The following is a 25,976-nucleotide window of genomic DNA, read 5'->3' as shown; positions in this document are numbered from 1 at the left end:
TGCACTGAAGACTGCCAAGTAGGTAACTATAGCTATGAAAAATAGTTTGCTTTATAAAATATCTGTTAAAATATTTTAAAGTTTTTGACATTGCAAATGAATATTATATTTATAAGCTAATATAACATAACATTTCAAAATTCTCAGGTATCCATTAGAACTATGTTTGCTTTAGGAGTAATAAATATTGGCTAAACTTGCTTCGTATCAATGTTCTACTCATCCTGTATTTTCATCCTGAACTTCTGCCATCCTCTACCCAGTCACTCAAAGAAGATATGAGAATATTCCTGGACAATTTCTCTCTTTGTTTTATCTCCACTATATTTCTTGGACAAATGCCCTTCTTCTCATTCTTATAATCATAGTTATAATTCAGATTTCTCAGCTCTTATTTCAGTATGTACTATTTTCTTATTGTTTTTTTCTGCAGCCTTCCTCTTACTTAAATTCAACATTTGCATAATCATCAGAATAACCAACACAAGGACATATCTATCTATGACAATCCTTTGCTGAAAAAATGTCCAGCAGTGCCACCCTGCATATCAGATAGAGCACAGGCACCTTAACATAACATATACACCATGTTAATCTGTGTTGAGTAATTTGAATTTATCTCCAATCTCTACAACCTCTTCTCTGACCACTCACTTCCTTGAGTTTTTTTCTACTTCAATAACAAGAAACTGTTTGTAGATGTCCAGTCTTACCACCCAACTCTTTTTCTGAATGACCATCCTCATTTGTCTCGTCTTACTGGAATAATCTCAACACTCCATACCCTCGTCATGCGACAGGTTCCAATAAGTCTTTTAAGACTTTAAACTGATACCAACACAAATTTCTCCCTTGGCTTCCATATTTAACCATGAAACTGCCTTCTCAATTTCATGCTAGATAGTATGACAAATTTAATCTGTTAAAATTAAACTGATTTTACTCTACCCACATCTCCAAAGAACTGCTCTTTCTATAGTCTTTCATTTCAATAGAGAGAAATATATTCTAGTTGCTCAGTTACTCCCGTCCAACATTTTACTCCTTGACTCTTCTCACATTTCATAACAATCCATCAACAATTCCTGTCAACAATTTCTACCACATTTGTACCAGAACCAATTACTTCTCACCAATATTTGTTAATGAATGAGCAAAAGAATGTAGCTCATGTGTCTCTTAACCTAGGTAGTTTTCATTATTGATAATAGCCTAAGTGTCTTTTCCCATGCTTTCTTTAGAATAGAATCTGTATTTCCATTTCTTTATTCCACATTGTTTTATAGGTTTGGGTAACTGTCTCCCATTAGACTGATCATTAAGAATGAAAAACTCTCATCTTTTTAACTTCAGTGTTATCATAGTGCCAATTATTTAATACACATTCAGCAAACATTGCTATTGAATGAATGAGTGAATGAGTGAATGAATGAATGAATGAATGGTATAAAGGTTAAGCATCCTTAAGAAACATTCCAGACCTTTGTGTAATCATTAAAACAACAGTCTTTTGAACATGGAATGCTAAATTAAGTAGATAAGTGAGTCAAATGGATCAAATATATATGGCCTTGAAATATATCCAACACTTAGTAAGAACTTTGTTATTTGAGCTTTAACTGTTATTTAAATAACTTGTCTTTCAACAATTAAATTTTGTGTATTTTCAGAGATCATCTATAGTTGGGTATTTAATGAGTTCCCTTCCTTTGTGGCGGAAGACAGCCGGAGATTCATTTCTCAGGAGACGGGCAACCTTTACATTTCTAAAGTCCAAACATCAGACGTTGGCAGCTACATTTGTCTGGTGAAAAACACAGTGACGAATGCTAGAGTACTTAGTCCTCCAACACCGCTCACTCTACGTAATGATGGTAAGTTGCATGGCCTCTGTTAAACTAGTCAGTCATCTCAAACGTGAAAAATAAAGATGCATTAGTGTTTTGCTAAGCCCTTAAACTTAGCACAAAAGATATTTGCCATGTTTAGACATTCTTCAGTCAGAGATTCTGCATACCTTAGAATAAAAATTTTGACATAGGAAATTGATGATCTATGGATGAGAAATAATAAACATAATGTCCCCTAATGCCAAAATGGGGTTGAGAATGTGGAAAAGAAACTGTAATTAAGATTCCACAGCTCTTTTCTTTGCTTTTTAGTGCCTTTATATAGTACATGTGCATGAATTGCAAGCATTTTATATGTTCACTTTTTTATAGGTTCACTTTTCATTACATTTTTATTTTAGTTACCTTCAATTTGAATGTTCAGCTTTTAATACTTCATGGTATAGTTATAATTGTTATTATTGCTTTTCCAATAATAGGAACACTTGGAACTTTAACTTTTAAGTGCAATTCAGGAAGATTTGATGATTCTATAATTATAGGTATTGCTATCTATCTAAAGAATCTTCAAATTTAAACACCTCATTTCTAGTTATAGACATTTATAGTGAAGCATTGCATTAAAGGAGTCAAGTGCCATATTACAGTTGATATATATGGCTTGCTCTCTCATGCAATAAAAATCTATATATGTATATTAAGAAGTAAGCTTGAAAACATTTATTGTAAGTTTTAAAAATAACATATTTTAACACTACTCTTTCATATACTTAGTTTTAGAAAATACTGTGCTGGAACATATGACCAGAGTTATATCACAAGATTTGTGCTTACCACTTAGTTTTTCATCCTGTATATTTAGACTTCACAGTAAATATAAGTACATATAATAGTAATAATACTATCAGGTAGAATGTATAAATGCAGTTTATATTTTAGAGATGAGAAAGACAATATTCAAGAGATGAAATGACCTACAAATGTCACACAGCTAGGTAATGGCATGGAAGAGTAGATCAGAAAAAAAACAGAAATTTGGAGACCAATTTAGAGTCTATTGAAACCAGTCAGCCAAGACGTGATGAGGAACAGAATGGAAGCAGTGGTAATACCACTGGAGGGCAGGAGACATGCCTGGGATATTACTGAGGCAGAATTACCAGGATATGATGACTAATTGAACATGGGTGTGGCTGTGGAGTAGGAGGAAGCTTTGGCACAGTTCATTGACTGGGCAATGATTCACGGATCATGATCACAACTACAGATGGGAGTTCAACACTGCTACTCAATCCTACCAAATTTCTGTGGGCTGTTAACCTGTAATTCTCCCAAAAGTTTTTAGAAGTCCCTCTGCTTCCCTTAAACTGGACTATAACCCAATGCCTCTTCACACACACACGCGCACACACAAAAAAACCCCTATGTAAGTATCAAATTTATGTTCTTATTAGTAAAATTCAAACCTAACTACATTTCCATTCATACTGTTCCTTCCTCGTCCTATTTGAATACTGATAATACATAGTTTCGCTCCTATTGGGACGATCCCTTTACCTTTGTTGACTTTTGTTCCCTCTGGCCTTTTCAGAACATTACACTCTTAGTCATTATTTCTTATATAATACATACCATGTCATTTATTATGGTCACTAATAAATTACTTTTAGTCACCATATTAATTGAATTTACTTGAACAGTTGAAATCGTTGATTTTTTATGAACTCTGTATTTTCAAAGAATCATTATTTGACCAGTACTATATGAAAGCCTCAATAAATAAATACAAATAAGTAAAATGAAACCATTATATTTAAGTTAATAAGAAACAGGTGGAAAACATCTGCTAAATTTCAATTATATCTTTCAATGACAGTCTTAAGATATAGAAGTTACAACATTTACATACTTTCTTCTATACATTATCTAATGTTGTTTCCTTGGCTCTTTGCCTACTAATGTGTATTTTCTATCATAGTAATACATCCACATTGAATTAAAGGTTTATAAGTGTAGACAAGAAAACACATACATACACACCTATCTCTCTCCCACCCATCAAATCCCACTCCTTAAAGGCAACTTTTCAACTTCTCCTTCTATTATTCATGAGGTTCACATATCATGCCAGAAAATATCTATACTTACTGTTTAAACAAGTTAAGTAAATCATTAGTGCAGTTAAGAAAGCCCATGAAAAGAGGATGAGGTAAAGAGAAATGAGTTTAGGAACAACCCTTAAGTAATACAAATCATATTGGAAAGGTAGAGAATGAAAATCCTACACAAGATAATAATAAGTCAGAGAGATAATAGGAAAAAACATCAGTGTAGCACCAAGGAAGCCACGGGAAATGAATGTTTGAACGAGGAGAGGATGTATTTGTTTCCTGTCACCCTCTGAGACCTTACAAGAAAAAGTCATTCATCAACAAGAATACTGAAGGAGAGGAAGCAGTTCACTAACAAATGAGAGATTCTGATGCACTATTTCTGGAAAAATAAAAGGAAGGTTGTGAGTTAAAGATTAAACAAGAAGAGAAACTAAAACTCAGAATAAAGTTTAAGGAATCTAAAGAATTTTAAAGGGCTAAAGACCATGTGCCCAGTGGAAGCCTGAAGAAGCTCTGAAATCAAAGTTAGCTGAAGGTAGACATAAAAAATGAGACTGAATAAAAAGGGAATTCAAGTATGTTGAACATATTTCAGTAAAATATAGGAATCCCTTCCCTTCCCTATTCCAACATGCAAAAAGACTGAACAGCTTGTCTCTTAACAATATGAATGAACTTTTCATGGAAAGCTGAAGTTCTTGATGCGAATGGTGGCACACGGGCAAAAACTTATTCAGGCAGGTAGGTGGTGTCCACGGACTGACAACAGTTCCTTGCTCTTATATCAAAGCTGAGAGGACTATCAACACGCATTACCCAGCCTACTCCCCACCCCTGACTCAGAAAGGAAGCAACTCTACAGGCAAGGGAACCCCAACAACTTCCAATCTTCTCAGACTTAACATTTATATACAATTCTAAGTTAACAGTTTCTATAAAAATGACTGAATTTACTGAGTGGTTATAGACTTCACATGAGGATAATAAGTGAAAAGAACAAGAAATTTTTAATATGCTAAGAAACTCATCAATTAGACTGGAATCCTTTTTTAAACCAAAACTTTCATATCACTACTTGATTTATCATCAGAGCAATTGAAAAAGTATGTTCATAAGGACATAGTCCCAAATGTTTCCCCAAGTAAATGGCATATATTAAACATTTAGTCTAAAACAAAAATTGAATATGACTGCAGATGAATCCGTTTACTGCATCCCAGTCAGCTGAAATTTCTGGTGGGTTTTACAAAGCTCTCAGTGCAGGGACAGACATCATAGTAGATATTTCTGCAGATTTGGGGAAAACTTCTGCAAGAGTTTGAATATAAAATTACATTTAATCTGCTTTGACCATAGAGTTAGCTACAAAAACATAGTGTTTTTGTACTCTGTGGGGAAAAAAATAGACCTTTCTAAAAATAATAGAGGCTATATACATATATAGGCAAATTATTTCCTTACAAGTGCAAATAAAATTTAACTTTAAAACTATTATGAAATGTCTTAGATTCTTTAAAGCAAAGCTGGGGGGAAAAGTGCCTGTAGGTAGTTTATTTGAAATTTATCCCAGAAAGCAGGACTGTGGAATGCAGTGGGGTTGAGGAATGAAATAGGGAAAAGGTGGGTTGCATTATGGAGAGGCACACTTCTATAGGCAGACGGAGCTTCAGCCCACAGAGCCAGCGGCTTATGAAATGCGGTCAAAATAATCTCTTTGGAGGACTTAATGGACTTTCATTTCCCATTCCCAGACACTGGCTCCACTGGCAGTTAGTTTCTGTGCACCTGCAGGTGGCGCTGCAGTTCCAACTGTGTGAAACTAATTAAACCTGCAGGGACCCAGTCACATGGCAATTGCGGGTGTGAAAATTTTGGCCAAGATTCTTTGAACTGGCACACAACAGCTGTCTAAAACATAGATGAGGAATCTTTAGAAGATTTGGAGTGTATGAGTGACATGATCAGAATTTCTTCTGCTGTCACTGTGGAAAATTAGCCTCACAAATTCACAAATGTGCATTGGATACCTACTGTCAGATAATTTATTATGTAGTGGAGATAAAACAGAGGGGAAAACAAATGCAATAACCATCCTTATTCACAATATAATATAAGGGAGGATGTCAGCCTGAATACTGAATGTACCTGAGCAGCCTAGAATCTGCCTGCCCTTATTCTGTGTCCCAGGAGGCCAATCTCAGGTATCATTGCCATAAAACACAAAACAAAACGTCTAGATCCAAAAGCATTTATGAGTGATACAAGAATGGAATACTAATAGTTTACTAATAATATTAGTAAAAATAGATTTACTAATCTATTTACTAAATCTATTAATCTACTAAATCTATTAATAGATTTCCTAATACTATTAGTAAAAATAGATTTTTACTAATAGTTTGGTGGATAATGAATGAGGTGCTGGCTTTACAGACAGCACAGCAACATTCAATAAACACTCCACTTTAACCATCTCTCTCTTTAACCACGCTTTCATTCCTACAGCTGCTATACGTCTGTCTCTACAGACCTCTCTGCCACTTCCCCACAATTCTGTTCCCTCTATTTTCCCTTCAGGGTCTCACTAGCTCTGTCTTATATATGGCAAATTCATACTTTCTTAAAAATTTACTTTATTGTTGTTCAATTACAGTTGTCTGCAATTACTCCCCACCACTCCCCCCCACCCCAGCCAAACCTTAACCTCCCTCCCTTGCTCCCACCCCCCTCCCCCACCTTGGTTTTGTCCATGTTTCCTTTATAGTAGTTCCTGAAAACCCTTCCCCCTTATCCCCTCCCACCTCCCCTGGTTACTGTCAGATTGTTCTTAATTTTAATGTCTCTGGTTATATTTTACTTGTTTTTTTGTTTTGTTGATTAGGTTCCTGTTAAAGGTGAGATCATAGGGTATTTGTCCCTCACTGCCTGGCTTATTTTACTTAGCATAGTGCTCTCCAGTTCCATCCATGCTGTCGCAAAGGGTAGAGCTCCTTCTTTCTCTCTGCTGTATAATATCCCATTGTGTAAATGTACCATAGTTTTTTTGATCCACTCATTTACTGATGGGCACTTAGGCAAATTCATAGTTTTGTTTTTCCTTTCAATTGAGTCCCCATCCCCATTCTGAAGATTTATTTCGCTTATTTTATTCTTATTTAATCTATACTGATGTTTTATTACTACATGTGTGGCATTGGTTGAAAAACTTTAGAAGTATTAGAGTGAAGGAATAGAAGATATATATATAAGCAGATATTAACTTTAAAAAAGAAGTTGAAGTTGTTCTGTTAATATTATACAAGATATATTAAATGCATTTCTAAAGATGGAAAGGATCACCATGTTCTGACAATAGGTTTAGTTCTTCAAGAAAATAGGGCAGAGCATCTTCCCACACAATCCACTATGTACAGGGCCAGGCTCTTCCCTCCTTTTCTACCCAGATGGGATCTTCTATTATAAGATCCTTCCCCTTCCTAAGGCACATTCTCTCAGCCCCCTACTTTAAGGCTAGAGGGGCTCTTTAGCGATACAGAGAATAATAAAGGTAATAATAATAACAACAACAGCAACAACAGCTGTCCTGGGGGCCTTTTCCTGGAGTTGAATAACAAAATAGAGAGAATTAATTGAAGAAGCAACTTAAGAAAGTGAGTGGGAATAGATTCAGAATGCATGAAGAAAGATTGTCTTTGTTAGGGAATTTATCATTTGTCACAGTGGGAAGATAACCTTCTATTTAGTGGTGAGAACTCTAATGGTTTTTTAAAAAATGAACAGTAAGGGAAGTCATCAACTGAGAATACATGTGTAGATAACCGGTTTATTTTTAAGACAAGAATTGTGTTAACAAGGGAATTGTACACTTGCATAACTGATGAATTAACCCCACTAATTTTCTACTGAATAATGCAGGACCTGGGAGCAATGGAAGAATATTTTTAAATGGCAGTCTTGAAGAATGTGGTAGGCTACTAATGGTCCCCAATATGTCCATATTGCAATTCCTGGAAACTTTGAATGTTACTTTACATTGTAAAGGGATCTTGCAGGTGTGATTAAAAATCTTGATATGGAGACATTACCCTAGATTAACCTGGATTACCATTGCTAATTAGAGTCAGCCCTAAATATAGTACCAAGTTTCCTTATAAGAGGGAGGCAGAACAAGATTTCACTACAGAAGTGATGTGAGTAGAAACTAGAGTGATGCAAGAAGGGGCCATGAGCTAAAGAATGAAAGAAATGCAGCCCTAGAATATGGAAAAGGTAAGGAAATGAATTTTCTTTAGTGCCTCCAAAGGGAAGGAGGCCTTACCTTCTAAAGAAGCTACCTTGATTGCAGCCAAAGGAAACTGATTTTGAACTCCCGAACCCCAGAATTATAAGAAAATAAAGGCATGTCATTGAAAACTACCAAATGTATTGTACGTTGTTACGATAACTATAAAAAAACTAATACAAAGACCAAACAAAAATATGGAGCAAATTTTTCTTGTCATGTGGAATATTCATGGTTATTCTAGTAGTGTGTTGGAACTCAAAAGTAACATTTGATGGAATATGCATTCATTCAAATGTACCCTTTTTCTACTCCAATTCTTTGTTTGCTTTGCACCAGATGAAAGCACAGACAGAGTAGATCCTGTTTCTCATCCTTTAAATTTGTCTGGGCATTCAAACAGTAAAATACAGCAATGTCATTCATTTCCTAACCAGTCTGTTTATCACAAAGAAATATGACAATTGGAATGGCCTTGGATATTCTTAATTTTACCATTTTTCTCCCCTAAGTTTTACTCGTGTATTGAATCGCCTACTCTAACCTCAGAAGACATTTTTTCTTTTAATCTTTGTTTAGAATTTTCAGCTTATGGATAGCTTCAAGGGGACTTGGAGAGCTGGTGCTAAGAACAGTCCTACTTGAGTATATTTAACTGTGTAAAAGAAGCTGAATAATATTAAGGTTTTATGTCAAAATTTGCAGGAATATAGAAACTTATTTGGCTTTTATTAATCTTTTATTTATTTTGCTCCATGTCTCTCTGAGAAGCTTATCATCTTGACATGATACAAATTAAATAAAAACATCAAAAATCATTGGATGCTTTCTGAATAAAATGAATACTTTGCTTGCTCAGATGTCCTTGACAGTCAGTCATCCCATACAATTCAATTTCTACTCAGACAGACTTATCCAAACAATTTGCACTTCTATCTATGGAAATAAGAATTATTATCAAGAAAAGCAATGTACATATTTCAGCTCCTTTAATATGTCTTGGAAACTTTGTAAAATTATTTAATAAGTGCTTATAAATAAAGTTGCTAAATGTATATCTAATTTAAGCTTTTTCCTGGTTTCCAACATAAAAGTTTGTTATTGTTATTCAAAAAATAAAATCATAAATGATGTAAATTTTTGATAAGCATCTTTGCAATAGTGAATATATCATTCTAAATATAAGAAACATGAGCTTTGACTTGTTTTCTGTAAGGGTAGAAAATGTATGTTCTATTATTTTAGTCTGACTTTCTTTCCTATTGTCAGACTAATATAAACTATCTTTGTTGCTGTGCTTCCTTTCTTCACTTGGCAATCTGGAGCTGGCACTGAGCCTCACCACTCTACTCAAAACCAGTCAACTATCTGTTAATCAAATATAGCAGCGTTTTCTCAGCCTTCATCATTCTGTATCTCTTTGCAATCTGTTTAAACATGAGAATATTTTCTTTTCTTGACTCTTCCAGTAGGCTGCCCCAAACAGTTTCATCTGTACCTTTCACTGTCTCTTCTCAACGTACCCCATAAATAAATCATTCCTTTCAGCTGTCCATCTGGATGTGTCCACTCACCCCTGTCTGTCTTGTTTATACTTGGCATTGTCCCAGAAAGGACTGAAGGAGGCTTACCCTTCTAAATGTATGTGTTTCTTCAGGATTCTACTCCTGAAACTCATCTATATTTCTAAATATTTTTCTTTAATGAGCACTTCTATCTCTGTTTCCAATTTAGAATCTTCCCACAAACAAACTTCTCCAGCTAATATCTAAATTGTTAGTAAGATCACCTTTCTTCTAAAACATCTAATATAAAAATTTCTGGATAAACTCAAATCCTCCTAATCTTATGACCACATACTGGCAAGCCTTTGAATTATACATCTGCAATGTGATTCTCATCCATCCTCATCTTTCTGCTCCTAATTACAACACTCTTTACCTCTTCCCTAAATCTGTGGCTTCCAACTGCCTTTTTCTGCATTTCACTCACTTTTGAGACCATTGCCACTTATTTTTATTTATTAAATTTTAGAGAAAGAGAGAAATGTTGGTGTGTTTTTCCACTTATTTATGCATTCACTGGTTGATACTTGTATGTGCCCTGACTGGGGATCAAACTCACAACCTTAGCGTATTGGGATACCGCTCTTATCAACTGAGCTACCTGACCAGCGCAACATTGACTCATTCTAGGTGATAGAAGGTAGTTGCTGCCGGTTCGGTTCTAATGAGCTAGCTGTTATACCATCTTTTTGAACATTAATCAAGAAAGCTTAGAGAAGTAAATTCATGAGAGTGGCATCATAACAGGGATTTAAACTAGAATATATTTTGATTAATTTTGTTTAAAATAAATCAGTCACAATGTAACATTTGCTTTAACACCTACATTATCCTTGGATAAGAAACAACCTGTCTGTGATTCAATTTACTCACTTGGACATAAGATAGCATGGATACTTACCTCAGAGGGTTACTGTGAGGATTAAATGTGTTAAACATGCCAACCTATTAGCATAGGGCCTGTTACATAGTAAGCATTAGTAATGATTAGCTATTAACACAGTATTTATGATTCAGTTCCCACTTTTCACTAGTGTGTGAGGTCATTACAGTTAAGAATTACTTTCCAAGACTGTTTCTATTACTGTAGTGTTTGTGTTTGCTGTTGTTTACTGCATAAATTCAAACTTCTCTGTCTACAATTGAGGATTTAATAGAGGTTGGGGGGCAGGTCATAACATTGGAAGTAGTTTTATCTTCCATCACGTGTATTCAATCATTCTTCATTCAAAACCTACTACAGAATTTTCTTTTCTTTTTTTTAAACTAGTGTTTTCTTTTATATATATATTTTAATATATTTTATTGATTATGCTATTACAGTTGTCCCATTTTTTTCTCCCCTTTATTCCCCTCTGCTCTGTAACACCCCTCCCCCCCAGACCCACATTCTACAACCTTAGTTCATCTCCATGGGTCATACATATAAGATCTTTGGCTTCTCTATTTTCCATACTATTCTTTACCTCTCCCTGTCTATTTTCTACCTATCATTTATGCTTCTTATTCCCTGTGCCTTTTCCCCCATTCTCCCCTCATCCTCTCCCTGCTGATAACACTCCATGTGATCTTTATTTCTGTGAATCTGTTCCTATTCTAGTTGTTTGCTTAGTTAATTTTTGTTTTTGTTTTTGTTTTTTTTAGGTTTGGTTGCTGATAGTTTTGAGTTTGTCATTTTACCATTGGTAGTTTTGATCTTCCTCTTTTTCTTAGATAAGTCCCTTTAACATTTCATATAATGTCTTAGTGATAATGAATTCCTTAATTTGATCTTATGTGGGAAGCACTTTATCTCCCCTTCCATTCTAAATGATAGCTTTTCTGGACAGACTTCCTTGCCTTTCATGACTTTGAATATTTCTTTCCAGCCCTTTCTTGCCTATAAGTTTTCTGTTGAGAAATCAGTTGACAGTCTTATGGGAACTCCTTTGTAGGTAACTGTCTCTTTTTCTCCTGCTGCTTTTAAGATTCTCTCCTTATCTTTATTATTTTTTATATTATAACCACTTAGATTAGCCACTTTATTGACAGGAAAAAGATTTCAGTAAGAAACTTGGCACACTGATTTTCATCTGCTAACTGTTACCATCTGGTATATAATAATAATTAGTTAAGTAGGGAGAATAATAGGAAAAGGCAAGAAAGGAAACCAAGAGGCTGACAAAGGCCTTATTTCCATTATTAGGCTCTTGGTAGGCTTTATCCTGAGAATAATGGAACCATTGAGGGTTACTGAGCAAGGGAGGGTCATCACCACTTTGTCTCTCCTTATCGTTAATCTTGGGTAATGTAATTATGATGTGCCTTGGTGTGTGCTTCCTTGGGTCCAGCTTCTTTGGGACTCCTTGAGCTTCCTGGACTTCCTGGAAGTCTATTTCCTATGCCAGATTGGGGAAATTCTTCATTATTTTTTCAAATAAGTTTTTAATTTCTTGCTCTTCCTCTCCCTCTTCTGGCACCCCTGTGGTTCAGATGTTGGAACATTTAAAGTTGTCCTGGAGGTTCCTGAGCCTCTCCTCATTTTTTTAAATTCCTATTTCTCCATTCTGTTCTGGTTGATTGTTTATTTCTTCCTTCAGCTCTAAACCATTGATTTAAGTCTCTGTTTCCTTTCCATCTCTGTTGGTTCTCTGTACATTTTCCTTTATTTCACTTTTCATAGCCTTTACTTTTTCCTGTATTTTGTGACCATACTCAACCATTTCTGTGAGCATCCTGATTACCAGTGTTTTGAACTGTGCATCTGATAAGTTGCCTATCTCTTCATTGCTTAGTTGAATTTTTTTTCTGGAGCTTCAATATCTATTCATTCATTTGGGACATATTTTTTGTCTCAGTGCACTTGTTACATAGTAAGGGGTGGAGTCTTATGTATTTGCCAGGGTGAGGCAACCCTCATTGCTGTGTTGTGGTGCTGTATGTGAGGGAAGGGTCTGAGAGGGAACAATGCTGCTTGTTCAGGTCTCAGCTGGCTTTCAGTCACTCCCACCGCTACCTACAATCAACTTGGGCCCTTCCCATGCTGATTCCCAGGTGGGAGGGTTTGTGTATGTTCTAGGACCCTGTGGGTCTCTCCAACAAACTCTCCTGTGAGGTTTGGAATTTCTCCTGCTGTCCCAACCCAACAGGTGTTTTCAGTCAGAGGTTTGAGGCTTTATACCTCCATGCTGGAACCCTGGGTTGCACAGTCTGTCCTGCTCCCCAGTTGTTCCTCCTGGTTTATCTGCCTGCAAATGTGGGACCACTTGCTCTGTCAGCTACCGCCTTACTTAGTCATCCAGCTGCTGCCTTTCTGTGAGTCCTCTCCATCCCAGTTCCCAGTCTGTGCCCTCCTACCAGTCTGAATGAATGTTTCTTTTTTGACTCCTTGGTTCTTGGACTTCCATACAGTTCAATTTTCTGGCAGTTCTGATTATTTTTTGTTTTAAATTTGTTGTTGTCCTTCTTTTGGTTGTGTGAGGAGGCAAAGTATATCTACCTATGCCTCCCTCTTGGCCAGAAGTCCCTCTATAATTTTCTGACTCCATTTCCTTTGTTCCTTTTCTCTCTTCTTGAGATGCCTTCTGAACTCCTACCTCTGTCTGCAAGTTGTTGAATAATATCTAAGATCATACAGCTAGTTACAATGAACAGGAATATAATCTACCATATAATAAGTATAGTTTTAATTTTATTATAAAAGTATTTTCTATGTCCATTTTGAAATTCATCTGCCACTTTCATAATATTCACCCATATAGTGTTACAATATCTTTATAAAAATTATATTTTCCAGCTTGATATTTCTCTACTTGGTAGAGCTCAGCATCACCTGAACACTTAGAAATTTTATTGTTCCTGTATTCAGATACTTCCCACATTAAATACTTTCCTAAATAATCAATAAGTGCTATCCAAAATTCAACCCCTGAAGACTATCCTATTTTTCCAACATGTTGCTTCCCATACCTAAGGTATTTCACTAGCCATGACAAAAGATTATTGCTCCACATTATTTTAAATCACTGTTTTTTCTTTCTTTAAAATTACATCTATAAAAGTCTATGAAATAATATCTAATAAACCAGCATTTAATAGTGTGATCATCAAACACTTGTATGAGAATAATCTAGGTGTTATAAAAAATTGAAATATTGAGCCATACCTAATATATTCCCAATCAAAATGTCTGGACTAATCCTAGAAATCAACATTTTTAACTCCTGAAATGTTGTAAGTTGTACAAATTATCAATAAATATTTCTTTATTGAGACACAGGAGTGTTGCTGCTCCCCTCCATTACCAAAGAATATCAGCAGTCCTCTTCCAACTGAAACTACTAGGAATAATTAAATCTAAATGATCTCTCACTAAGGGGAAAGAACCCTTCTTCTCTTGGGGCCACTGAGTCATCAGGGCCTCCCAGAACATATTAAGCCAACAGACTGTGCAGTGGCTTTAGGAATGTTCACCAACCCCTATAAGCTGTACCTTTCAGGAAATTTTTAAAAATACAATCCTAGACCTATACTTTCCAAGGGAGTTCTCAGGAGAAACTAGGTCTTCAGATGCACCAGCTGGACTCCACTAGTAGGGCCAATATCTTCCTGGTTGTCCTTTAGAGGGAGGATTGGAAGAAAGGGAGTTCAAGATCAGCGAGCAAGTTGACCTCACCCTATAAAGCCCAGGAAACTGCATTTTCCATAGCACTTCCTGGATATTTCATCCATTAGGTGCAACTGCGAACCATTGCACTAGTGATTATTTTCCAAGTGTTGTGGGGTTTTTTTCTTTTTTAATGTTATATACCTCTTTGTATTTTTAAAGTTCTTTCTTATACAAACAGGATTTTCAAACAAAAGTTGAATGAAAAACCATATAGTACCATGCTGGGGAGGATCTTGCTAGAAATTCAGAGTCCTGCATGTTTCTTTTAGATATTATGATTCAGCAGACATAAAGTGGAGATTATAGATGTTTATTTTTTAATGCATCTGGAAACTTTTATGTTCAGTTAAGTTAGGGAATGTTTGACATTGTATTTTATTTCAATAAGCAACTCTGACTTTACAATACCATGACTGTCAGACAGTCATGGTATTTCTTGAATTGGTCTATTGCCTCTGGAATATTTTAAAATGTATTTAATTCACAGTTTTAGGTCACCAAAAGGTAATTATTGAAATTTAGATTAATATGCTGCTTTTGGAAGAATGTACTTGTAATTGAGTTGCCATAGGGGCCATAGGTCTCTTCATTTTTAGTTAGACAATCTTTACATTATGAAGATTGCCATTTTCTTATGGTTACCAGTTTCCTTATCTTGCCTTACACTGCTGTTCTTAATATGATCTACCTGATTTTCTTTGAGTATCCAATAAGTATTTAAAAATAACCTTACATCTCCCTACGAATCATTTAAAATGACTTTTTTCTATTTTTTTCTCCTGAGATAATTTTCACATTTAATTTCAGTTAATTTGTCTAAAATTGAGTAACTCTATGGTGAATATTTTAAGGTTTCCTTTACCTTGCAAGGATATTGAATTTATATTCTTATTTATATCCTTCTTTATTGGATTTTATTCTTATTTTGTGATCACTTTTATTATCCAGTGCTAAAAATCACACATCCAGGATATTGAGAACTCTAAAACTATTTCTCTGGAAAGTAATTTGCAATATTTACAGAAGTGTTTCTTCCATAGTTCACCACAATGAGATAGTTTGAAAATTTATTATAAAATAACAAGACTGATAGTTTTAAGACAGATGCACTGAAACTCATATATTTAAATGAGTGTTGTGTTCTTCAAAGTATAGATACTGAGAGGCAATTTACTTATACCAAAAATAATCTTGCCATTATTCAAAATATTTAAAAACTCAGTGATTAATCTTACTGTTTTATAACCCTTGTCTTTCAGTGCTGTGGAGGGGAGATAGTAGCTGCATAGGTGGGAAGCTTGATAATGAATAATTAATGTTTTTCCTATAAACTAGGCACTCTGTTGAAAGCATTTCATAATTTTCTCACTTAGTCTGCACAACAAAACTACATTTTTTAAAGATTTTACCTATTTACTTTTAGAGAGAAGGGAACAAAGGAGAAAAAGATGGAAATATCAATGTGTGGTTGCCTCTTGTGTCCCTCCTATTGGGGACCTAGCCCACAACCCAGGCATGTGCCCTGACTGGGAATCGAACTGGTGATACTTTGGTTCACAGGCCAAACCACACCACACCAGCCAATGCCAAAAACTACATTTTGAGTTTATTTTCTTTTATAGTTAAAGAATCTGCTATTAAGACAAGTAACAAATTCTTTTACATATGTTTGTATGGCTCAAGAGTACACTGCTAAATGTTATACTTTATTGGTCATTCACCAGTATGCTAAGGGATTCACCATGGCCGTAGATGACGGGGGCTATGGGCTCACTTGCAGACTGTTTTTCCCACTCTATCACTATGCTTTCCTGATGATATCAATGCCCAACTGGGGTTGGTATTACTTTATTAATACCACCTGAAACAAAATTTAAAAGGTGTCATTAGGTGTGACCCTCAGAATGAATAGAAGGCTTATTATGAAAACAATATTTACTTCACAGTTTCTTTGGACTAAATGTTGTGAAGATTTTTCTTTTCAGTTTGTCTAAAAAGTGAGAATCCATCCAATTTATGAAATCAGAGTGTAAAGAGTAACCCATATAAGTAGAATTGGGGTTACATTGATCTTTGGGAATGATAGACTCTATCCATAGAGAATATAAGTTTGCCTGCAATATAATGTGTTAATTATGTGTCAAGAGCATTCATAGCCTAATTTTCTTAATAATTAGTAGAGTCTAGTTCATATTAAGCATGCTTTTTTTCTTTAAATTCAGGTTTTCTTTTAAAATGTCAGAGTGCTAAAAAATTAATTATAAAGAAAAAAATAAATGAAGAATGTGCTAAATCCAGAATACTAAAGAATAATTCTATCATTCACTGTTTTAAAAATAAATTAAAGCCAACATAAAGATTTTGCTGTGATTCTGACATCATGATGATCAAATACACTTAGTACAAATCTTATAGATGAGACACTTGCAAAAAATTTGTGTGTGTAAAGAGCTGTCCTACCATAGACTGGTCACTGCCACAGGCCATTTCAGCTTTGCATTTGTTTAAACAAAAGATGTATCCTTAAGAGGCTTTTAGAGAATTTGAAATTCAGAGGTATGTGAAAGCAGAAAACAAGTTAAAGAAAAAAACAGTGAGAGCATCTTAGGGGTTCTGTCCCCAGAAATGGACTCTCAACAGATCTGGACAAAGGCAGCAGACCCACTGTCTGCAGCCTCTCCTCCCCATACTGTCACAAGGCTCATACTACTCAGGTTAGAACTCCATCAATTAAATAGTCATTTAGGTGAAGAAGCATTATGTTTTTAAAAATTTAAATGGCACAGAGAAAATTAGAATCAGTAATTTTTACTTTAGCATTATATTAGCTAAAATCATATTTTCTTTGCTTTTAACATTTTACTGAGACAACTTCCCAAAGAGAGTTAGATAGGGCTGTGAAGGATAATAGGAGGGAATTTGGCATCACTTATAAAATATTATATGTGTGTGTGTGTGCATGTGTGTGTATGTATATATATATAATTTTGTTTAAAATATTTAAAATTACATATAGAATTATATAAATTATATAATTTCTATAATTGTATATATAATTTATATAATTATAAAATACTTATATATAAGTATATATATAATTTTATATATATAATTTATTTTATATATATTTATGTATAATCAGGAGGATCAGGCAGAGAGCTTTTGAGACAGACTTAATTATTTTGAAATTATAGTTCTGCCTCATTTTTAACTAAGAGACTTACCTTTCTAACCCTTGGTTTCTTGATGCATGTAACAGATATTAAAACTACTTGAGATTGTTGTAAAGATTAGAATAATTATGCATATAAAGAATATGACACAATTCACATTTTCTGTTTGTTTGTTTTTGGTACTAGGAATTCAAGAAAAAAACACACACATTCTTTGGTCCTCAAAGAACTCACGATGTCACAGGGAAGGTAGACAAGGTGACAGATCTTTTCAAAGAAGCCATATCCAAAGAGTAAAATAAGGAGGCATAATATGTCAGGGTGCAAAGAGTACAAGAACTAACTCCACAAATTCACTAGGAGCTTTTGCAGAGCAAAGTTGACATTTGGGTGCAGTGTTGAAAAAGAAAAGGAAATTTTCTGTTGCCCTAATTCTGAACTGGCATTATGGACAAAGGGAAAACATATGCAAAGGAACTAAGGATGAAGGCAAATAAAAAGAAGTGGAATTAATAATAAAAAACTTTTATCTTTCAAGTTTTCCTGAGGCTGACTCTGCTTCTGTGAAGAAAGCACGTGAGGGAGGAGAGGTGATTTATTTTCTTCTCACTTTTTAACCATAAGGATTCTTATTTCTAGGATGCAAAATCCCAAACAGTTATGTTTGTACTATAGGTTTCTTCTTATGAACTAGGTAGAATTTTTTTTAGTTAAATAGCAATCAAACTATTACTCAATTTTCTGTGGAAAAAAATGTCTTTGGCTCTGAAACACTGAATTACTGTAGAACATATGGCATGCAACTCATTCATTATTTAACATTGCAGAGAGGGGCATGGACTCTGGAGCCAGACTCTCTGCACTCAAATCCTGTCAGTAGCATTTAATAGCCATGACTTTGAACAAGTGTTCAAGTTGTCTGATTTCCTCAGAGGTAAAATGGGGATGATTACCAGACCAATTCAAAGGCTTGTGAGGACTAGAGTTGACACATTTGTAGGAGTTAGGCACCCATTATATAGTAAACCCTATGTAAGGACTGGGCATTATTTTTATTACTATATTATCATTTTACATGAAACAGTGATTATTGCATGGCCTGAAATGTCATACTAGGCCTCTAATTGTAATGTTAGGTTTTAATTTATTTCTGCTACTTTAGAAATCTTATAAAAAGTTAACAAAATAAGAAGGGATGGTTTATAACCTACAAAAATGATTCACAAGTCCAATTACCAGCAAAATAAAAAGTAATGATAAAACCCAAAGAAACAAGACCTCACAGATCATGTTGCCTCTGTAATTAACTTGCTTACTTGCTTGCTTGCTTACAAATCTTATTTTATTAAACCTACTTAAGCTTGTGGAACACCCAGGTGTATCTAGCTGGGATAAGTTGGGGTGTACCTTAAAATTTTTTTCCCAAAGTCTTTTCAGTGTTAGAAATTTAACAGTTGTGTAGCCAGTGTGTTTTCAGTAAACATTATAGGTATAGTTCTGCTTCTAGTTCTCTTTTGAAAACATTTTTACTTACATCCAAATAGAAGTTGGAAAATTTGCAAATATGGGCTCCCTGTCTGCTATGAATCTGCTTCAGATCCATTCCCTTCTTTTTCAAAGGAAAGAAAGTATATATATTTTCATTTTTTAAATCTTTATTTTATTTTTTCCATTACCGTTTAGTCCCCTTATAGACTCCTCCCCACAGCAATCACCACACTCTTGTCCATGTCTGTGAGTCCTTTTTCCTTTTTCCTCAATCCTTCCACCCCTTCACCACCTCCCACCAGCTGTCGTCCTGCTCTCCATCTATGATTCTATCCCCATTTTCCTTGTTAGTTCAGTTTGTTCATTAGACTCCACATATGAGTGAAATCATATGGTATTTATCTTTGCCTGACTAGCTTATTTCACTTAGCATAATGTTCTTCAGGTCCATCCATGCTGTCGCAAAGAGTAAAATTTTCTTCTTCTTCTTTTTTTTTTTTTTACAGCTGAGTAGTATTCCATTGTGTAAATATCCCATAGTTGTTTTATAAACTCATCTACTGTTGGACACTTGGGCTGCTTCCATATCTTGGTGATTATAAACAATGCTTCAATGAACATAGTGGTCCTTATGTTCTTTTGAATTAGTGTTTTGGTTTCCTTCAGAAGGTGTGTCTTAAATACAAGTTTCTAATTTCTGTTGCTTTCTAACATAAATAGTTATACTTAACCATTACAGTGGACCTTTAAACAATACAGGTTTATACTGCATGGGTGCCCACTTATACACAATTTTTTTTCAATAAATACATACAATACTATAAATGTAGTTTCTCTTTCTTATAATTTTCTTAATAACATTTTTTTCTCCAACTTAATTATAAGAATTCAGGATATAACACATACAAAATATGTGTTAATTCACTGTTTATGTTATTGGTATGACTTTGCTCAATAGAGTAGACTATTAGTAGTTAAGGTTTTGGGGAGTCAAAAATTATATGCAGATTTTCAACTCTGTGGGGGTCAATGCTTCTAACCCCTGCATTGTTGAAAGGGGTTAGTCTTTATATATTTGATAATCAAACTCTTTTTGTTCTTTATTTGGCTTCATACTGGATAATATGTTTAATGAATAATGATAATAAACAAACTTATTAGTGTAGCCCTCCTATTGTACATTGCCAAGACTTACAGATGGTTTTGTGAAAAGAAGTGAAAATTCAAAAATATAGTGGTTTATTAACAAGCTTAAGATAAAATCTCCATTTCATCAATGTTAGAGACAAGATAAATCTCTTTAGTGAACCAGGACTGAAGAGTATTACATTAATGGATTAATCCACTTTTAAAATATTCTATCTTTTTTTTTCATATACTTTTGTATACATCTAGATAGAACCAAAATCTGGTAAATTCAATTTTTACCTCCAAATGATATTAAAACCTGAAATTACTTATGAGGATTTGGGAAAAATTCTGAAAGCTTTATGATGTTTTCTCAGAGCTATGTAATGATAAGTTTTTGAGTGAGTGTGAATATTAGCCACCATTCTATGCTGTATGTAGAATTTGTGCTTAATAAATAGCCCTTATCTCTTAGTTTGTAATAGATTCTGACTATCTAGATGCATGAACCTACTATGATCCAAGCCTGTATAAGCCAAAACTAAGTATAACACATAGCTCTCTAGCCACTAATAAATTATCCATCTCATTAAAGGAACAACATATGCAATTAGATACTAAAACTTGACTAAGTAGGGATGAGAAATGTAAATTTCTCATCTTTTATAGGATGAGTTTATCATTGAGGGCCACTGTGTTTATAGAAGGTATTCTTGAGGTAAAGAAACTTAATCCAGCCCTGTTAATGAAGAATATTTGAGTGAATATATAGACCCGTAACTTTGTGCCATTTCAGAGACAGTCTAACCAAAGCAATGGGCTTATAAGAGTCAAGTTGAAAAGCTATTTTTGGAGCAGATGTTTAGGGGTTTCTATGCTAAAATAAGGAGTTTAAATTTTATCATTAAGACAGTAGGAAATTGGTAATTTTAAAAATGAAAAAGAAATGATGATAATGTTGTTTTATAAGATTAAGCTGGAGTCATTGTACATAATAGATTAGATAGGAAAGACAGCAGAATCAGGGGCCAAGTGTACAAGTGCCCGAGGTCAATGTAGTTGAGGTATGAATTAAAATTATGCCTACGCAAAGAAGTTGAAAGAGATACATACAAGAAATACTACAAAATATATTATGACATTTCTTAGTTTTTTCCTAAAAACTCTCAAACTTCCAATCAGAAGTAAAGAAAATGTTTTTCAAACCAATCCAAGATAGTAGATCAAAATTTTAATAGGAACATAAAAGCAAGTATTCAATGAGAAAAACTTATGAACCATGGACTCCAGGCTGATTCAAAGAGTGTCAAGTAGCCAGATTGTAGTTAATCAATTTATGTTCAGGCACTGCAGGTACAAAGAAGAATCAACTTCGTTTCTACATTGCTAGAAACCACATGCAATGAAGAATATAAAGTAAACATCATAAAAATTCAATAATATATGCACTAAAATAATGATTTCAATTGTGAAAATAAAGAATAGAGTAAATTAGTTCACCTAAAAATGAGGAGGTGAAATTTGAGTATGATTCTGAGAGCTGAATGATAGATTGTAAACAAAGGAATTTAAAGAATTACAAAGAGAGTCAAAAGCATATGGTTATAAAGTATCAAGTGGCTATAGTATGAGATTTGTAAGGAGCAGAGTCACTAAATATAACTAATCACATGGTAAGTTTCAAGTTATGAAGGGTTTTGAATGCTACACTAAGGGGTTCAGATTTTATTTTTAAAACTATTGAGTAAACAGAATTCTTTAAACAAGGAATTAGCATTAACTTTTTTGTTATTGTTATTTGTTGTTCTGTTTAAATTTATTTTTCAATTACAGTTTACACTCAATATAACTTTGTATTAGTTTCAGGTGTATAAGCATAGTGGTTAGACAATCATATGCTTTACAAAGTAATTCCCCTGATATTTCAAGTGTGTCCACCTGGCACCATACATAGCTGTTTTTGTTGTTTTTTGTTTTGTTGAGGTTTTTTGTTGTCGTTATTTATTTGCTTGCTTGCTTCCATGACAAAAACTCTAGTACTAATAGAGGACAGACCAGCAAATTGAAATGTTGACCTGGTGTCTTAAATGATTTTTTTTAAAAAAGGAATGGATTGATAGTATGCTATATCTCTATTGTTCTGTTAACTGATAAAAGATCAATGAATATGATATAGGAAAATCCAATTTATTTTTCACAAGCAGATAAAGAGCTGAAACAGTACAGAAAGATGAGTTTGCTTATATGGGAATTCAAAAGACAAGCTACAAAGATATCAGAAATAGACAGACTAAAGGAGAATTAGGTGTAGGATTAGGCTAGATAAGACAGTTCAGGTTTGATGATGATGATTTTGACCAGTCAGATTATTGGAACAGCTATATATAAATATGTGTAATACAAAGAAGGACATAATTAGTATCATTAGAAGTCATACACTATGGTGATTCAAAAGCAGGGTACAAGATTTCTTGCTGAGGGAATTACAGAACTTTTTCATTTTTTGTTTTTAGTAGAAAGGGTACTCTTTTTGTTTGTTTCTCCTCTACCTCTTCCTCCTTCATCTTCAAATAACTTGAAGTGAAGTTTATTGATAAACTAAATTTTAGTGTGTATGGGATGATATTAATATAATTTTAGGTAAGGATCAACAGCATATGCAAAGGCAAATAATCAAGTTAAGGATAAAGTATATTTTGAAAATAACAAGCAATTCTGTTACATAGAATATTGGATGCATGAATGAGAAGAGTGAGAAGTAAAGTTAAAAGATAACTTAGGACTAGAACCTTGAGATCTTTGAGTTGAAAACTGAGAGATGCAGACATTAATAAATAAAGAGATCTGTCACATGAATTTCATCAGTTGCAGTCAACTGTTATTGAAATAATGTCTCAATTTCCTAGTTGCGCTTCTCATTTAGAGATGTTATTCCATCTTGGTGGCCTCCATGTTTATTTACATCAGTGATCTATTCAAGGTCCTGACCTCCTAGATTCTTGACCTTGCTTCCTGTGAAATTGTACTCCATGCCACCTTAGCCACCCATTACAAAAGTAATAGCCTGAATTTGGCCGTTACCAATTATTCTGCCTTTATCAAAATCTCAGTGTTAGGTAAACAGCTTTCTGCCACATCCCCCTTTCTGTCCAAATAATTTTGTTTAGCACTTTTCACTCAATTATTCAGCCTTTCAAACTCTCCCATCCAATCCTTGGAGCAATCCACTATTTCACTATCCATCACACCCTCATGCCCTCAAGTGCCTTCATTTTCCAGCTTGAATTTTATATTAACTCACTGTAAACCTTTTTCTGTACAAAATCTTAACTCTGCATCTCCTGACCCATCTGTCATATTCTACTCACTTGCCAAATCTCTAGCCTCGACCTCAGCCTTTGTCCCATTCACTTTGTGGTTGTCTAGGCAGCTGATGGGGTAGAAATAATACATAATTTTGAACACATGTTTTGCATTAAATTTATTATTTCATTTATTGTTCAAACAACAAATATAACATCTTACAATTTATCATATATTTATGTTCCCCTGGCTTTTAGCAAGACTAATGAACTGTTCTTGGCAGTTCTGTGCACTGAGTCCCATGCCCTCTTACCTGATTTGAAGAATTTCCCTCTGCAATTATTTCCTCTCCCCCCACCATTACTTACACCCTCCATACTGAATGATTCTCATCAGTAAATGTATTAGAATATTTACCATCTTAAAAGTAACCCTTTCTGGATCCAAATCCCACTCCAACATACATTTTATTTTCTTTACTTTAGGGCAAAACTTCTTCCAAGACTTGTCTAAAATCTATTTCAAATTTATTTCTTATTTCTTTTCCTGTCTAATCCTATGAGGCTTTAACGAACACCACTTATGCCACTAGTGATCTTCACATGACCAAAGTTAATGAGCTGGATGAAAGGGAATCCAAATTAAAATAATGGCAATCAGAATAGAAGGTGGAAAAATGTTATGGAAACCAAATTAACTGAATTTGACAATTGATTATAGATAAATGGAGGGATTTTTTCACTTTATTCATTCACAACATATTTTATTCTCATATGACTGTATCACAATAACTTAAAATATAGAACTTCATGATTTTATGTTAAAATTACCTTCAATTTTCCTCAAAATGAGTACATAATATAAGCATTGGACTACATAAAAATAAAATACTCTCAGCTGTGTAACCTATCACACATCTTTTACATAGTTGATAAGTAGGTTAATTAATTTAGTTATCAAATATTCTTGAGCACTGACTTTGTATCAGGCACTGTTTGAAGATGTAAGAGAACAAAACAATATGATTTCTGTTCTAATTTACCTTATAGATTAGAAGAGAAAACAGATGTTAAACAAAGGAAAGCAAGTGCAATCAGATTGAACAATCAATTATAACCATAATTAGTTTTTTTAAAAAAGAAACAGTAGTATAATATACACAGAGAGATAATATGTAATATATAGAAACAGAGTACTTTATATTATAGAAACAGTGTAATACACACATATGAAATAAGAGAGAGAGGGAGAGAAAGTAATATTTGAAGTATAATTTAGTTATCTACAAAATTGGAAATGACTAAATGAATTCTGCTTTGCAAACTGTGGGAACTTTTCATGGGGAGCAACATGGAACAATGAGGGGAAGTTGACTTCAGAATTGATACAGTTCTGGATTCGAACTGCTTACCTGTAATTTAATAAAGTGTGATGTTGAGGAAGTGATTCAATGTCTTCAATACTCAGTTCTCTCCTATTTAAGATGGAATAGTCATACCTATCTTTTTGTGTTTTTAGGATTCAAATGCCAATTTTGTTCTGTACACTGAACAATAGCACCAGGTTTATAGCAGGTGTTGAGCCAATGTTTATTTTCCTTCTCTATATCCAGAGTCTTTAATGCACATAAAGCCCAGTGATGAGGGTGTGATAATTGACATTCCCCCTCCAGATATATATCTTTTTTTTAAGATTTTATTTACTTATTTATTGAGAGAGAGAGAGAGAGAAAGAGAGAGAGAGAGAGAGAGAGAGAGAGAAACATCAATGTACGGTTGCTGGAGGTCATGGCCTGCAACCCAGGCATGTACCCTGACTGGGAATCGAACCTGCGACACTTTGGTTCGCAGCCCGCGCTCAATCCACTGAGTTATGCCAGCCAGGGCATCAGATATATATCTTTTAAATGATAGAGCTTTTGAAATCAGTAAGAGTTTTTAAAATAAAATATGCAAATTGTTTACAGACCAAATCAGGGCAGAGCCTGGCATGTTTAGTACCTCCAGTGTGAGTGCTAACAGTGGGAATGCTGGCATTCTCAATAACAAAGCTGCAGTGAGAAAACAATCTGTGCTGATCACAATGTAAAAATACACTTTTAACAGTAGTTTAAACAACCCATTTGTCACGTTTTTCAGAGTATGAAACCAGGCAGCTGATCAACTGAGCTGGCAGAACTAATTCCTCCAGGACCATTTAAGTCCCTTGACTTCTTGGTGATTACAGTGTGAATAGATAGATGGTTATGTGTAAGAAACTTTTTTGAAAGGGACAATCTCTCCAAAGAATGTTAAACATCTAGAAATTAAAGGCAATGTGGGTAAGTGTTCTAGGTAGTTGCAAAGAATGGAAGTTTACTCAAATAAACCTAAATAAGAGACTTTTGTTTTCAGGAAATACAATACATGGCATGATATGAGAAAGT

General features: G+C 34.3%; 1 protein-coding gene across 1 annotated transcript in view; it reads left to right on the top strand.

The window, feature by feature from the left end:
• CNTN5 (contactin 5) overlaps window positions 1-25,976 on the top strand; it is an 893,122-nt gene that overhangs the window by 544,234 nt on the left and 322,912 nt on the right. Inside the window, exon 7 of the mRNA XM_045818134.1 lies at window positions 1,671-1,874. Within this exon, the coding sequence (XP_045674090.1) occupies window positions 1,671-1,874 (204 nt within the window). The remainder of the gene's footprint in view (window positions 1-1,670; window positions 1,875-25,976) is intronic.

Source organism: Phyllostomus hastatus, unplaced genomic scaffold (genome assembly GCF_019186645.2).
Source record: "Phyllostomus hastatus isolate PE091 unplaced genomic scaffold, TTU_PhHast_1.1 phas_scaffold_317, whole genome shotgun sequence".
NCBI classification, from domain to species: Eukaryota; Metazoa; Chordata; class Mammalia; order Chiroptera; family Phyllostomidae; genus Phyllostomus; species Phyllostomus hastatus.
The sequence above is the reverse complement of the archived record's forward strand: the minus strand, read 5'-3'. Positions and strand labels throughout refer to the sequence as shown.